The sequence below is a fragment of the Arvicola amphibius genome, chromosome 18, assembly GCF_903992535.2.
Source record: "Arvicola amphibius chromosome 18, mArvAmp1.2, whole genome shotgun sequence".
NCBI lineage: Eukaryota > Metazoa > Chordata > Mammalia > Rodentia > Cricetidae > Arvicola > Arvicola amphibius.
In genome coordinates this window covers 3,797,598-3,813,348 of record NC_052064.1, presented here as the reverse complement: position 1 = coordinate 3,813,348, position 15,751 = coordinate 3,797,598, and the positions used below count along the sequence as shown (strand labels likewise).

Below are 15,751 nucleotides of genomic sequence, written 5' to 3'. Positions count from 1 at the left end.
CAGAAAGCACCATCTTATTTAGCATCACACATTTTTTACATTATGAATTTGATATTTAAAAGAGTAAAAAGTATTGAACTGTAAAAGATTGGCTTTGGGGTAGTAAACATTTTCTCCATTCAGAACAGCAGAGGTCTCTGACACTGTCCACAAGTTCTGTGCCCCATGGCTAGTCAGCCCCATCCTTATGGTCCTTTCCAGATAGCATTGTATATGAGCTCCCAGTCAGTGAAAGAGATGGTGCTTCATTGTGTTAACTGTGATTTTTGTGTACTCGTGACTACTCTTAACAGATCATTCTTAATAAATCTTATAAACCCCATTTCTGCTCTCTGAAAGGCAATTTGTCATAAGCATTAAAATATCTTACAATTGTATCCTTGACAATACCCCTCCGCAGTAGTTAGCTTTACAACTTTATGCCACATAAATATTGGAAAACATTAGTGTGATTTAAGCCTCAATACAATCTTTCAGATAGTATTTCCTTTCATATTTTAAGCCTACATTTTAAATCATATTTGGTTTTATGCAATAGTTTTTACTTTAGCCTTATTGATTTGTCTTTTCCCTGGCATATATTAGGATTCTACTCTTTAAATAAATTTAAGCTTTTTCCCATTGAAACCCTTTCAACAAATGGCTGTGTTATCTTGAGAGAGCGCTGGAGCTATAAATATCTCCCAGTTCATTTTGTAGCTCTAGGAGTCAGACCGTAAAGCCATTCTCCACATCATGTGGTACAATAGCAGGAGGGTGTGAAACAGTCATGCTCTAACAAAAGCTGAGCCTAATGAAAGTCAAGCAGGGAAAGGACCCAAGTGTTATCAATAAATTGCACTGATCATTTTTCTCTTAATTCAGAAGCATAGTGAGATTAACTATGGTTGATTAGTGTCAAAGTTAAATATATATAATATCAAGCCCGGTAGAATAGTAAAAACAAGTAAACTCTATTCTCTCCAACCATTAGGAAATGAATCCAATATTTTTGAGAATTTGTTTTACAAACTTCTGTATATACTTGTGTATCTATACTGTCTCAGGTATAACAGCTGCTGACTTAGCTTTGTTTTTCTAACATACTGGGATGAAATGACTCCGTGCACCTTCTAATAAATGCTGGTAAGTTGGAGCTTCTCAAGTTGCCCTTTATACACCATCAGGGTAATTGACATTCCATGTGACAGATGCTCTAAATTCTTACAGTCTTTATTAGTTTGCATTTCTTTGATTACTCCTTATCTCAGTCTAAGCCACCACAGGTTTGTCTGCTCATCCTTTTCCCATGTCTACTTAAGTTCTCTCATGTAGAATCCTTAAAACAGAAATTTAATATTAGAAAATTGGTTTGTCGTCTCCATTTAAAAGCAATTATTTTTCACATTCAGTAGCCAGGGCTCCCTAAAAACTTACCTTTCCCTCTATTAGTTGTATAATTAACAACATAAAGCGCTTAAGGAATGTTTTCAATGTAAGAACATTGAGACTGCATTGGGCTCCACACAAACAGAGGCACCGTTTGTGATGACCTTCCCTTTGTGGTTGGATTGGAAAGCGCAGTGAGTTGGTGCCACCAGGGACGATGCATGCAATAGTTTATGGCTCCACATACTATATGTAAAAATCATGCCTCCACGGCTAGAGAGACAGCTTTTCTTTTTGTTTTGTTTTGGTTTTTGTTTTATTGTTTTGGTTTTTTTTCAAGACACGGTTTCTCTGTAGCTTTGGAGCCTGTCCTGGAACGAGCTGGCCTTGAACTCACCGACTTCAAGAGTCTGCCTCTGCCTCCCAGAGTGCTGGGATTGAAAGCATGCACCATCACCGCCAGGCTGAGATACAGCTTTTAAAATTTACTTTCTTAGCAATTCCAAGATAAAGTTCTAAGAAAACCAACTCAAAAGGCTCAATGTAATCAACCCTTGATTATGCAAACCAATTCATAAGATTTTATATTATTTCCAGTTAAAGGGCAGTAGAGACCTAGATTTCTGGGCCTCCTTCCCTTGATTAGCTAATGTGACCATAGCTGGACACAGACCTCTTTAAGACGTGTATACAGAGGTCAATACTTACAACTGCCTTTCATTAAGTCTTGTGTATGCCAGAGATGGGAATGTGTGGACCCATAATTCTAGGGCTGTTCCACACATGCTGAGCTCCAGGATTTGCCTCTTCTTTTTTCCTAGTTGCACTTTTCGGGGTGATCCATGGAGGAGCTAGAGTTGCTGAGTTAGATCCGGTTTTGTGAAGAAAAATATTCCATCCACACGATCAAAAATTCATTACGCTTTTGTGGCTAGGCACTTATCAAAGATCTATTTCTAGTGCCACTGCTTGATTAAACAAGAGGCGACTGTATTCACATTGATATATGTATGTATAGGAGCCATGATATAATTCTTAGCAGCATATTTTCCTTTTAGTGTGGTGGGTTCATCAAATAATAAGACTTTATTGACCCAAGAGGATGTATAGGAAAAGAGATTAAATAATCAGTGCCATTATGGGCTGTATACACTTGAAAGTTCCTAGCAATGGTAGTACTTGTTATACTACTGCCACATTTTATTGCATGCTCTCTGAGAATGACTGAATACATCATTAAAAGATATAATGAGTGAAGGAGACAGACTGTTTAGGACTGGCTCCTTGGCATGAAAGCATTTTTAACAGTATAAATCGGAATCATCTTTGTATCAGATGTTTTTTCACTATTATGTCAAATTAAAAGCACTGTAAGAGAATGCTGTTATTGAAATTGGCTATTAGAAATGGTGGCTGCAAAATCAAAGAGTAATTGTTTCCTGATAATATTTAGATTCCTTGAGTTTCTAATTATCTCCTTTATAGACGTTGCTCAAGATTTCTAATTGAATTCATGACCTTGAACCAGAATCACATCTTGAAGCTCTCTAGGTTTACTAATAAGTGCTGTATTTTACCCTTATATTTCTTCTTCCTTCATCGTCCTTCCTTGGTACGCTAAAGAAAGATGCTTTAAAAGTTAATTAGCTAATGCAAAATTCCCCCCATTATCGTCATATACTTAATTAAGATTTTCTTATTTATGCTGCCATCATAGCAAGGACTACAAGTACTCCTGAATGTCAGCTTCTTATCTAATGCTTTCAGCTTTTAAACATAACAGAGTGCCTGTACTTTTTATTTAGTATTTTGGGTCTCCTCTCTTTCATGCCATGAAAGATAAATCCACCGAGATACACTGACAGCATCAAGGCTTCGAAAGGGCATCCGTCCATCCCCTTATACACAGTTCAGTCTCTTCAATCCATCTTCCACCCATCACTAGGTGTCAAATTCACACATTTGAGAGTGTGCTCTTCTCAGCATGCAGTTTCTCAGCAAGAGTCCGGTGTCTACTCACTTACAGACACGCATTGAATAGGAATCGCTTTGACCAACAAGATAACAACTGTCAAGTATTCTTGCTTAGTAATGGATGCTAAATATACTATGACAATATTCTGGTGACCATTTGGTACCGACTGATGATGACAAGTTCCCACCCATCCCCAGAGAGTAAAACCCCTGGTGGTTTCTGCTCTACCTTCACATTATGGTGTGTTTCAATATTTTAATATAAGTTCTCATTTGTATCACTTTCAAAATGTTGGCGATTCAACTGTATGTATCATTTTTTGTCTTGTTTAATTTATTCTAATCAAAGATTCCTTGTAATGATAATACATCAGAGCTCTTAGTTTTTAGTTTATTAATGTTTAGGATCTGACTAAATGAAACACCTACATGCACCAACACATCTGTATTTCTATAGTGTGGATAGGGTTTTGGCAGTTAAAATACCTCACTTGAAGAAAGTGGATTTTGATACCTACACAGGGTCTAGGATTGAGTTGGGATTCCTTTTTCTTAACATGAATAGGGGAATGCCAAAAAGCCAGGAGCAGGGACTCAGAAATTGTTTTACAAATTGTGTCAATTTACTTGGTCTTCTCTTTTAAAGAAATTGCTAGAGACTGATCACAGAAGTCTAAGTTGGTGTATATCATCACCAGTTCCCAGAGAGTAGTAGAATATGCTATGTTTGTTTTTCATAGTATGGTTATTATGGTCAGAAGACTCCCTGGTGCAAAATCAACCATGGATTCTGTTAATAATGGCTTTAACCAAGGAATTTGTAGTTTCCTGGCTCCTGGTGTGAAGTTCTGCCACAGTCATGACTCAAGAATTAAAGAAGATCTGGTCTAGAATCACTATTATCAATACTAACATGAGCAGTGTAACTAAGATATATTTTATAGCATAAAGACCATAAATCCCTGTAGGATTTTATTATATACCACAAAACCACAGTTAAAAGTTTTTGCAATTGTACTTCCATATCTCAAATCTGAGTCCAATTTCAACTGTTCTTAAAATGTCTATGTGACAGTATCGTTTTTAAATATAAATAAAATCATATAGTTGAGTAGTTCTCTACTTATCACAGAAAGAAAAGAATGCTGGCCATGGTACTCACATGGCACCGTGCGGAGGTAGAGGTTGTCACGGATGATTTGCTGAAGTTCGTGGTCAACAGAACCCTTCTGAAATCTTAAGTTGAGGTAGTGACGAAGATCCTTATCAACAATTCCTCCTAAAATAATAAAGTTTCTTTGTAAAAGAATTCAATGTATAAATATATATAAGCATACAACTTGATTCTATTATAAGTACATTCATAACATATAAAAGATAAATAATTTCAAGTCACTTTTTTGATGTCTAGGACATTTGTTACTACAATAACAAAGTAGTCTCTTCAATGTTCATACATATTAATTTGTGAGTAGCTTTATTTTTCATTTAAAGTGTAGTTTTTATATTGGTAGGGGATTAGTTACTACTAAACTCTCATTGGGTTATCCATAATATATCTCATTGCAGGGCTAAAAGGTTATTTATTTCTTCATTTCCATTGCTTTTCCCTGTAAACACAACTAATCACCATTTTAATTCTATTTCCTTGAATGTGATTACTGCAGGCTTCACATGGAAGGGGCCATATAATATTTATCCTTTGTTACTGGCTTATTTACTAAGCAAACATCTTCTGAGTTTGAAAGAACTTTCAAGTTCTTTAAGGTTACTATGGAAATAAAGTGATGTAAAAAGTAGAAAGAAAAATGGCTACATAAATATTAATGATTTTCTTCCCTCCATGAAATAAATCAAAGTGATTCCTGTGTAATGTAATATATGCGCCAAAGTTCTAGCTAGAAATAAAGTTTGAATGACTTTTCTTCATTGCCATCAAATAATTGAAGTATGTTTGCTGCTATAATCTAAGAAAAAAGTGGAGAATGACTGGGAAAAGATGATGATGCAGTTCTATTGAATATTAAGTTGAATTTAATTATAAACTTATTAAATTATGAATATTAATCTTAAGAGTCTTTCTAGTTGCAAACTGTAAAGAAGAAATTAATAGGCAAAATACTGGGGCCTCCCGAGATAGTCAGCAGTTAAGTGAGGACACTGCTCTCATGGGAGACCCAGGTTTGGGTCTCAGTACCCACATGTTATCCACAACTGACTCCATATGCTCTTGCGCGCGAGCACACACACACACACACACACACACACCACAAATAATAAATAATTGTTTCATTTAAAACTAAAATGCCTACAAATGTAAACAGGAATACCATAATCTCTTATCTTTTCCAGAACTAATATTAAAGTAAGTGACTGCTGTTCTTGGTTGGCAACTTAACTACATCCACAACTGAATAAGGTCCACCTCTGACGGTGATTTTCTTAATTAAATCTGTTTATTTGGGAAGACCTATCCTGAATCTAGATCTTTTGAGGTGGAAAGATCCACCTTAAATGAACTATACTTTCTGGTGGCAGCGTATAAAAGGGATATGGAAGAAAGAGGCTCTTTCTTGCTTCACTGGCATTAGAGAGTACAACTTTGGGATTGATTATGAGGTGAGACACAATCAGACTTGTGGGCTGAACAACTGCAGGTATTTTGGATTTTCTGTTGGGAGATAGCCATTGTTGGATTAGCCGGACTACAGCTTGTAAGCCACTATAACAGATTCTCATATCCATATAAATATATATGTATATATATTTATATATATATGTATATATATCCCCAAATATTATATATATAATATTTATCAATACAACATATAATGTATAAATATGTATAAATATATGTATAAATAAAACATAATCTCTATATAAATATAATATATATTCATTTTATTAGTTTTTTTCTAAAGAGTGCAGAGTAATACATGAAGGAAAAAATATAGCTTACGGTAATGGAAAACTATGGTAGACTCCAAATATAATCTTTTCCAGTCCTTCAGACACTCAGATTTCACAAATCTGCCCACCAGCTTCTCACGTGAAGTAGCATGATATGGGTTTGCAGATATTCAACACAAATGCATTCCCCAGTAACTTTTTAGCACATATATTTACATTCATTGAAAAATTTCTGAAGTTGCAAAATGTGTCATTTTCCCCTGTGAGAATACTCATAGTCACATGCCATAGAAAATCATTTTAACTCATTCAGCTGTCAAAATTCATACTCCCAAATAATGTTCCTTATGTATTTGAGGCTATTTTTCTAGGCAAGCCAATGTGATAATGGAAAATAAAGGAACAGTGTTTATTGGGTACACACAAATATTTTTTTCAGAATGACTATACACAAAACTTTCTAAATTCAAAACCATTCAGTCGAAGGAGAGCAGGCAAAAAAACAAGGCAACAAAGACCCACTATTGACATCCTTATCCCGGGATGTTTTCTGCTCTGAGATAAACATGACCAAAAGCAGCCTGGGGAAGAAAGGTAACACCTTCAGCTTGTGCTCTAATAGCACAGGGAAGCCATGGCAGGTGTCTCAAAGTCGGGATTGAAGAACAGATGGTGGAAGAGCTGACTTTGCCTTCCTCCTATACCTTGATTAGCAACTTCTCCCGTACATCCCAGGCCCATCTAACTAGGGAGTTAATGTTCACACTAGGCTGAGTCCTCAGGCATCAGTTAATAATAAAGAAACTACTCTACATATATACCCACAGACACTCTGTTAAAGACGATTCTTCAGTTGTGGCTCCCTTTTCAGAGTGTCTGATTTGTTTCCAGTTGACCCAAGCTAACCGACGTGATTTGCAAACATGCTGGCTCCACGTGTCTTAAACCCACTGGCAACTCTCGAAGTGGTAAGTTGGCGTTGTAAGATGCTCTTTTCCTGCCTTGTGCCAGCCAGTCCCCATCAGCAGAACATGCTTTGCCTTTGATAACTCATCATAGCTATGAGCAACTATATTGCCTGTCCCTCTCCTTAGCTGTTGTTTCTGCCTGAATCTTAGTCTGTAGGTCTTTCCTCAACTGAACCCTCTCTTCCTTCTCTCCATCTTTCTGTGTCACGTGCATCACATGACAAGTGATGAAATGCTTTCTGGCAGTCCCTGGAAATGCCAGCTGCCAAGTACCAGCTGCAGTTTGCTCATCAACGTAAGCAGGAATCACTCCCCTAATGTAACATGAGTAAAATCACATATTGTACTCAAGTATCATTTTGCCCTCCAAAAGTATATTGCAATTTCCTCTACCACTAATATGTAGTGTTACATGTTTACCATCTTGAAAATGTATGTCTCTTAGAAAATAATTACTAAATGTTTATGAACTAATTTTTAATGGTTAGTTGTATTTTTCCTCCAAGGAAGAACTTGAAGAAGCTTTTAAGAATAAGTGTGGATTTCCCTTCACTATTTAAACTACTTGCTACAAATTATAATATTATGGATGATGTTATTTGTTTTGGAAGTTTTTTTTTTTATTTTTCCATGTTTCCTCCATCCTTGATTATCCTTTACAGTACTAGAGCATCTTTTAGCCAAAACAATTTTATTTGTTCAGTGTTCATATTGTGGTGAACTAAAATAGTTTAGCTATCCAATTTCCTTTCTCCTATTAATTCTCAGGAAGATAATTTTGATTTGGTTTTGAATCAAGGCATATCCAGCCACAGGACATGGATTGCAGATCTAAAATAGCCATTCTCTCCAGAGGCTCACTCCTAACTGTCCTCTTATCTTTTAGCAGCTAGTCTGGTCATTGAAGTCACACAAAATGAGAAAGGTATTTATTCCTCAAACTTGACATGATATCTTAAGTAAAACAGCTGTGCTCAGACCAGGACATGGTAAACACAAGCAAGAAGCTCACATGGTAACTGGTACAATGGAAGTTAAAAACAGCTGGATCTCTGATGGCTTCCTTAGGCAGCTAAAGGTAGTATGATCAACTAGATGAGCAAAGATTTCTTGTTCTATGAGAAAGGGTAAATACTTTAGAGTTGATGGTATGTATATTCTTTTATAACAAACACAGCTGGAAAACTGTATATTTATAAAATCCCATTTGCTAAATATATTTATAAAGACTCTATATATCTAGACTATACATACATCTGTGTAGCCATATTTGGTCATTGATTAGAGATTTCAAGTGAGAGGGATTAAGTAACAGACATTGAATGATACCTGAGCTGAAAAGTAGCGCCTGAGTCTCAAGATGACCTCATTTACATTTTCTATGTTTTCATTTCATTCCATTTCAGTGCTGTTTGTCGAATGCACACCACCAGTCCTTGTTTAGCAAGGCATTGACTGCTAGCCGCTAGAGGCCTTCATCCATGCACTGACCGCTGACTCATTTTTACTTCTTGAAAAAAAAAAACCTACTTCTGAAATGGACATGTCCCTTATGGATAAATATATCAATGTAAATCGAGACCAGTTCATTCATCAGGACGGTAGTGGTATTGTGGGGAGGAATAAGAGGTGAGAACAGAATGTCACAGTGTGACTTGTTCTGTTTCTATTCTTCCTGTGCTTCACGATAAGTGTGCATCTTACTTTCTGCACCAGTTTTATTTTTCCTTCCTATTCTACAAAATGCTGAAACAGGCAGTTGAATTTGTTTTCTTTTACCCCTTGTGCCTAGTCTTGTGCTTTATTTTGCCCGAGGTTAAGAAACAAGTCTCTGTGTCCCAATTTCTTTATTTCTTCACCTTTTATGTTTTGTGTTAGCATTGTAGGAATTTGAGCCAAACTCTCTGTTAAATGTCTTCTTCACTCTGTTAAAATGTCTTTTTTTAGGAGGCAGTGTTGAGACCAGTAAAGGTGGAAGCATATGCATTCATCCTGAAGAGGCAAACAGCTTAAATTAAGGACCATTTGAGGAGTAGTAGGAAAGCATAATATAGTAGAAGCTTCCCAAATGTGTACATATATGAAGGTTATCTAAATGAAATCACCAAATAATGTGGTGGAGATAGAGTCCCAACTGGCCATCTCTCATCACGAAATGAAGTTTCCAATCTCGGGATTTGATTACATTTAATTGAGCTGTTGGCCAAAGGGATCTTAAACAACCCAGGCAGTTGCCAAGACTATAGGTCGCTCTCTCCACACCGATAGCAAGACTCCATTGCTGAAAACAACACCTACACCATTCATTTAACATGGAGAAGTTGAGCTGGTGCCTACATAGAGCCTTCACCTCTACGTTCCAGGGCCGTTGGTGTAGGAAAATAGTCTGCATGCTGCCAAAACAGAAACAAACACCAAGCCAGACATAACCTTTGATGTAAAATGGTATCTTGTCTGCAAGATATGCTAGGCCAATGATGTCACAAAACTTGTGGTAATAACCAGTCAATGACTGACTTGATTTAACGCCCACTTCATGAGATGGAACCCATAGTCCACTTGGGTGACCAAGTACCTGAAACTAGATAGCAAAGGGACCTAGAGCAAATGAAATACTACTGTTGTTAATAGAAGAGTCACAATAAAATGACAACTAATGATTTTCTGAATACTCACAGATCAGTGTCTCGCTCAGCCATCATCAGAAAAGTTTTCTCCTATAACATATGAGAACAAATACAGAGACACACAGCCAGACATTACAAGAAAGAAGGAACTCAGAAACACCCAGCCCTGAATGGAGGACTCTATTGAATCTCTCCCATCAGGGCTCAGGGAACTCCTATGGAAGAGGAGGTAGAAAGAGCTTAAGGGTCAGAGAAGAAGGGAGGACACCACAAAAACGAGGGCTTCTAAATCAACATGGTCAAAGTTCTCACAAACTCACAGAGACTGCAGCAGCATGAAAGGGCCTGCGTGGGTCTGCATTGGGTCCTCTGCATATATGTTAGGTTGTCCAGTTTGGTGTTTTTATGGGATTAATAAAGGTGTAGATGAGCGGGTCTTTGATTCTAGCACATTTTCTTGAGTTTTTCCCCCTCTTTTGTTTCATCCAACTTCAATGTTTCAGTTTTTGGTTTATCCTATTTCATTATTATCCATTAGAAGACTATCTGTTTTCCAGTGGATGGAAGAGGAGGTATGGAGGAAATAGGAAGAGTAGAGGGAGAAGAAACCATAATCAGGATATGGTATGTAAGAGAAAAATCTATTTTCAATAGAAAAAAATAGTATTTTTTTTTTTTTAAAAAAAATAAAGTGGTGTTGTGAAAAGATTGTCTAGCATATTGCCTTGTTTGTGTATTTTTCTGGCCATCATTGTCAGCTTTCTCTTTTTTTTGTTTCCAGCTAATGAGGTTTCTATTCCATTTGATAGTAACCAGGAAATTACTATCTGTACTGCAACTTGAAGCCATCTCTTATTTAACTTCTCTCTCCTTGGAGCTTTCATAGGCTCAGCATCTCCCTTAAGTCCTGTCAATTCTAAAGGCCACCTGCAGCTAGGCCTCACATGCCCCCTTTATCTGGGGGATCCTACTCACATTACCTCTTCCTTCCCACCCCATCTCCAGTATTGATTTATGTACAATCTACAAAACTATGGTGTATGAGAGAAGAGTTAAACTTACCAAAGTTAACAGAAACCATACAGAATCTGTATAGAAAAAGATACAAAATGTTGATATATTACAGTGTTCTTAGCATTTCAGAGCCGAATTTTAACAAGGAAAACTCTTTTCAACCCGTGGTTTCCTAAGTAATGTTAGCTAATATAGTGACGCCATTAGGAATAGAAAGCTTGCTTGGGTTTTCCATGGTAGTTCATCTTTAAATCTCATAATTTTTCTTCACACAATAAATCCACAGTGTATAACTCTATAAATAAAATAATATTTTACATGCAGTAGACTATGATTTATAAAAATTTACATAAAAGTATGTACATGCTTTTTACTTAAGTATACTATAAACTGTTTCTCAAAGTAGTTTTATAACAATGAAAATTCTATAAATAAGTAAAATATTAACAGCCGCTATATGTAAATATCATTTAAATAATTAATGTAAGATATATTTCAAAGGTGCATTGAGGATTGAACCCAGGGCTTGTTAGACAAGTATGCTACCATTAAATTCAACCAAGAATATGCATATATATATTCATATGCATACTTATACATGTAGCTACATAAAGACTTCAGAAGTCTTTCTATATAATAAAAATTAGATTTTTGTTATAGCATAAAAATCTTGGATTTTTTTTTTTTTTGGTTTTTTGAGACAGGGTTTCTCTGTGGCTTTGGAGCCTGTACTGGAACTAGCTCTGTAGACCAGGCTGGTCTCGAACTCACAGAGATCCGCCTGCCTCTGCCTGCTGAGTGCTGGGATTAAAGGCATGTACCACTATCGCCCGGCTTGGATGTTTTTGAAAAATGCAAATAATATTGTAGAATATTGAGAATAATATTGAGGTAGAGTTTTCAATAGAAAAACTGAGTTTTAGGCACCACTCCAACATTCATTCTTTCGGGGATGCAGAAGTCATTGGCAAAGGCAGACATTAAGATTATAGTCGGCATAACAGAGCACCATAGACTTTCTGGTAGCTTGCACAAAAATCTTTATTTCTTTCCTTTACGAAGACTGAAATGCTCAAGTAAAAATGACCGCAGATTCGTTGTCCCGGTTTATTATCTGCTTTGCATATCACCCTCTTCTCAATGGGTTATCACATGTTAATAGAGAAGCCATCTCACCTGTGAGAGCCCCACCCTGCATTGCAACCCTACCCAGATTCAAGGAGAAGCAGACACTGAGTCTAGAGCAGGGGGCACAACACCAAAGAAGCATTCTTCCAGATCTGAAACTTTGAGCTTTCATATAAAATATTTACTGTGTATATTTTAGAGTTTGGGAAATTTTTGTCATAAAATGATTAAATTATTTTACTATTTATTTGTAGGAAGTTAAATATCATTATAAAAACAGTGTTGGAGAGTATATCTCAAATGCTGATTTTTATTTTCTGAATTTTCCAAAAAATTGAGAACATTAGCATAAAATTGGTTTAGGACAAGGTCTCTATCAATTAAGTAGCAAAATATCCAAGCGAAATGATCTATGGTTAAAAGAGAAGGTGGAGCTCTCTCAACACTTGACAGTATATGCACAAGTGCCAGCAAATGCAGCTCATACTCATCCGTTGATTGGGGTGGACATCAAGGAACAAATCATTGGAAAGCACTGTGAAGCCACGTTGCTAAGTTTACCATGTCAAAACAGTTGTTACTTAACTTCTCCCGAAACAGGAGAGTCAAGTCACAGAAAAGCTAAGGGTTTCTGTTAATATCCTCAGTCACAAAATGGCTGACAGACTTATGTAATCAGTTCTGCTGAAGTACAGGCCCTTTTCATTTAGATAATTGCATCTTGGATGTCTGTCATCTAGAGGCTCATTTCCCTTCCTGGTGGTGAGCAGGTGAAACCTCATCACCAAGTGCGTGTGGTCTATACTAGTCACCAGGAGTGAATTGTTCTCCAAATAATTTCTTCTTCCTATTTTAGATAAGAGAACACATCCCCGGGCCATTAAATTTATTGAAACTGCCTTGCTTAATTATGTTTTCATAACTGAAAACATTTTGTTACATAATGATGTGGACTTCTCCATTATTTAAGTCACATTGAGAGTGTCTTTTGAAAAGTCCAGCCTTAGTACTTTTGTGGCTTTTCTTCCTTCAAAAATTTGGAACGTTATATTTTGTATAAGAAATGCAATAATAAGAAAAACAAAATAGTTTTTATCAGTTGCAGATCATTAGCAGATTCTAAAGGAAGGAGAATAATTGCCACTTCAGAGAAAATGACAGTGATAAAAGTAAGTGGTTTATGATATTCTCTTCCACTGAAAACGGCTTTTTATCATTTCCTTCCCATAGTGTTGTACAAATGCAGTATTATTCTTGAGTTTCATTTTTCATTGTTAGCATTGTACTCAAAGTTAGAGATGTGTCTCTAGTTATATTTATTGGCTCTCATGGAGAAGGCTAAATGAATTCTTGATAAATATCAGGCATTGTTATAGATGATAGCCATGCGATATCAAAGTTTCACTATTAGTATTTATTAAGGATGAATGCAACGTTGGAAACTACCTACCGTGCATCTAAATTAAAAAAAAAAATGTCCCAACATGGCTAATCACATCTGAGAATATGGTATTGCAACAAAACTCCTAAGAATCCGCTATCCTTTATAAAAAGCAGATGTCACGAGAAATCGAGCATATGGATGGAAAAAAGATATGAGGACATAAAATGAAAGAAGAATCTAACCCAAATTCAATGCATATTTTTCTAAACCAGAGATATGTACAGCTCGTATTCTAAAAGGGGAAATAAGTTACTGGGATAGTTAGGATTACACTTGAAATCATAAATTCAATAAACCTCAAAGCTTGGTTCTTTTTATTTTCATAAAATATTTAGTAAAATGACTTTCATGACAGGAAAATGCTGCTTTCTTCAATATGTAGCTGGTTCAGTAGGCAAGAATTTTGTTTTTAGAGCCATGGTTTACTGACTATATTTTATTCTAAAGTTTAAGTTTAAAATTGAAGAGATAAAAATGAAGAGGTAAAAATATCACAGTTATTTTTGTTCTTGGAAAATCCAGTAAGAATTGATACACATGAACAAACTCCTACAACACCTTCATTCAAAAATCTAAATATGGACATGCAAATAGAGATTAAACAATGAGTTTTTAAGCATATTTCGTCTGTATAAGCAAGTTGTTATCCCTGAGTCAACTACAAACACACGTTATTAAATCAGTGAGTCTTTAAGTAAAATACATGGAGATTTACAAAGTCAGGGCTGAAAGTTTGACAACATTCAATCTTTCATGTTAACCATTAAGCAAGATCAGTCCTCTAATTTGAAGAAGAAATACTTTATGTATTTCTTCATGTATTTCTGCTGCACCTCAAGAATACCAGGTGTTTGAATCCAATAGATCGTCCACGTGAAATGGTTCCAGGATGAAAACCATCTTGTCCTGCACTGTTTGGCTCAAACCAACTAAAAAGGAAGCATGACTTTGTTGTAAGCCCACTTCACAGTGATAATACAAGAAATTTCCTTTCGAAACCTCTTCTAATAGACAAACTTATAGAACCTCCATGGGCTTTGTCACGTTGGATCAGTACTAATGAAGCAATAGCAAATGTCAACTCCTTATTCAGACTGCTACAAGGCTGACTTCAAATCCTGAGAGATGTGTTCCAAAGGTTTATTTTGAAATGCAGAATGGTTCTTCCCATAGGAAAATTGTACTTTATAATTATATCCTTGTCCCGTGTTGGTTTTATAATGAGTTAGGCACTCGAAGTGCATTGTTGATGGGATGTTAGAAGCACAAAATTGTGCACAACAATGCCTCCAGGATGTTTGGGGTTGTGGGAAGGTGGGTACAGGGTAATGGCTAAGATTTCAAGCCAGCAAAACAGATTCTAAAGCCTCCAAACCTTCTTTTATGGCAGAATGGAGCAATACTAGCTCTAAAACCCTGCTGGGAACTCTTTCCCCTCTAGTGGATGATTCCAGGATGAGGATGGGGGAAGAACAAGTGTGTGTAGGAAGGGCAGCCTATTAGCTAGATTCGTTCCCTTTGCCTTGGATGACTAAAGAACAATAAAAAGTCTCTTATCTTCTTGCAACCCTTAACTGCTGAGTGATTTTTTTTCTTAAACAGGTTTGGTCTCTGTCTATTCTGTGATCATCTTGACTCAGTTTACCTACTGCTACAGCTCTCTCTCTCTCTCTCTCTCTCTCTCTCTCTCTCTCTCTCTCTCTCTCCCTCTCTCTTTCTCCCCCTCTCTCTCACTGTAAAATAAGCCTCAGACTTTCTCTACTCCCTGTCTATAAGCAAATTATTTGGGGCTTCCTTTGACATTCTTTAAAATGTGTTACTATTCATAAAATTACAAAAAACATTTGAGCTATTCTGTTATTTATTTGCTAGCACCAGCCTATAACCTGATTGATTCTACTCCCCATACTTAAGTACATACACACCCTGGAGGAAAAACAGGGGCAGGCGTAGTCAGTAGGTAAGACTGGAAACTTGAAGCATTCACTACAAGGAAGACTAATATTCATAATTTTAGAACAAGCAGATCCACACTCAGTTGAATATGCCATTTAAATGATGTTTTGTGCACTCAAGAGCAGGTGCCTGTGAGTTAAGGATGCAGAAGTAGGGATGCCATGACAAGTGAGAAAGGGGTCTCTGCAGGGCTACTCAAGTACTGGAAGGTGGAGGAAGAGGAAGGGCAGGGAGATCTCACTGTCAGAAGACATTCAAGTTCTGATTGTTCTGACATTGAAGGACAAGGCACTGATCTGATAGATGGAAAGACTGAACATAAACCAAGTCATAGACTGTGCCTGGGAGGAAGTGGAGAGGAA

General features: G+C 36.5%; 1 protein-coding gene across 2 annotated transcripts in view; it reads right to left on the bottom strand.

Annotated features, from left to right (window-relative positions):
- Magi2 (membrane associated guanylate kinase, WW and PDZ domain containing 2) overlaps positions 1-15,751 on the bottom strand; it is a 1,324,802-nt gene that overhangs the window by 908,966 nt on the left and 400,085 nt on the right. For both annotated transcript variants that reach the window (XM_038315349.1, XM_038315350.1), the window contains exon 2: positions 4,505-4,621. In XM_038315349.1, coding sequence (XP_038171277.1) covers positions 4,505-4,621 — 117 coding nt within the window. The remainder of the gene's footprint in view (positions 1-4,504; positions 4,622-15,751) is intronic.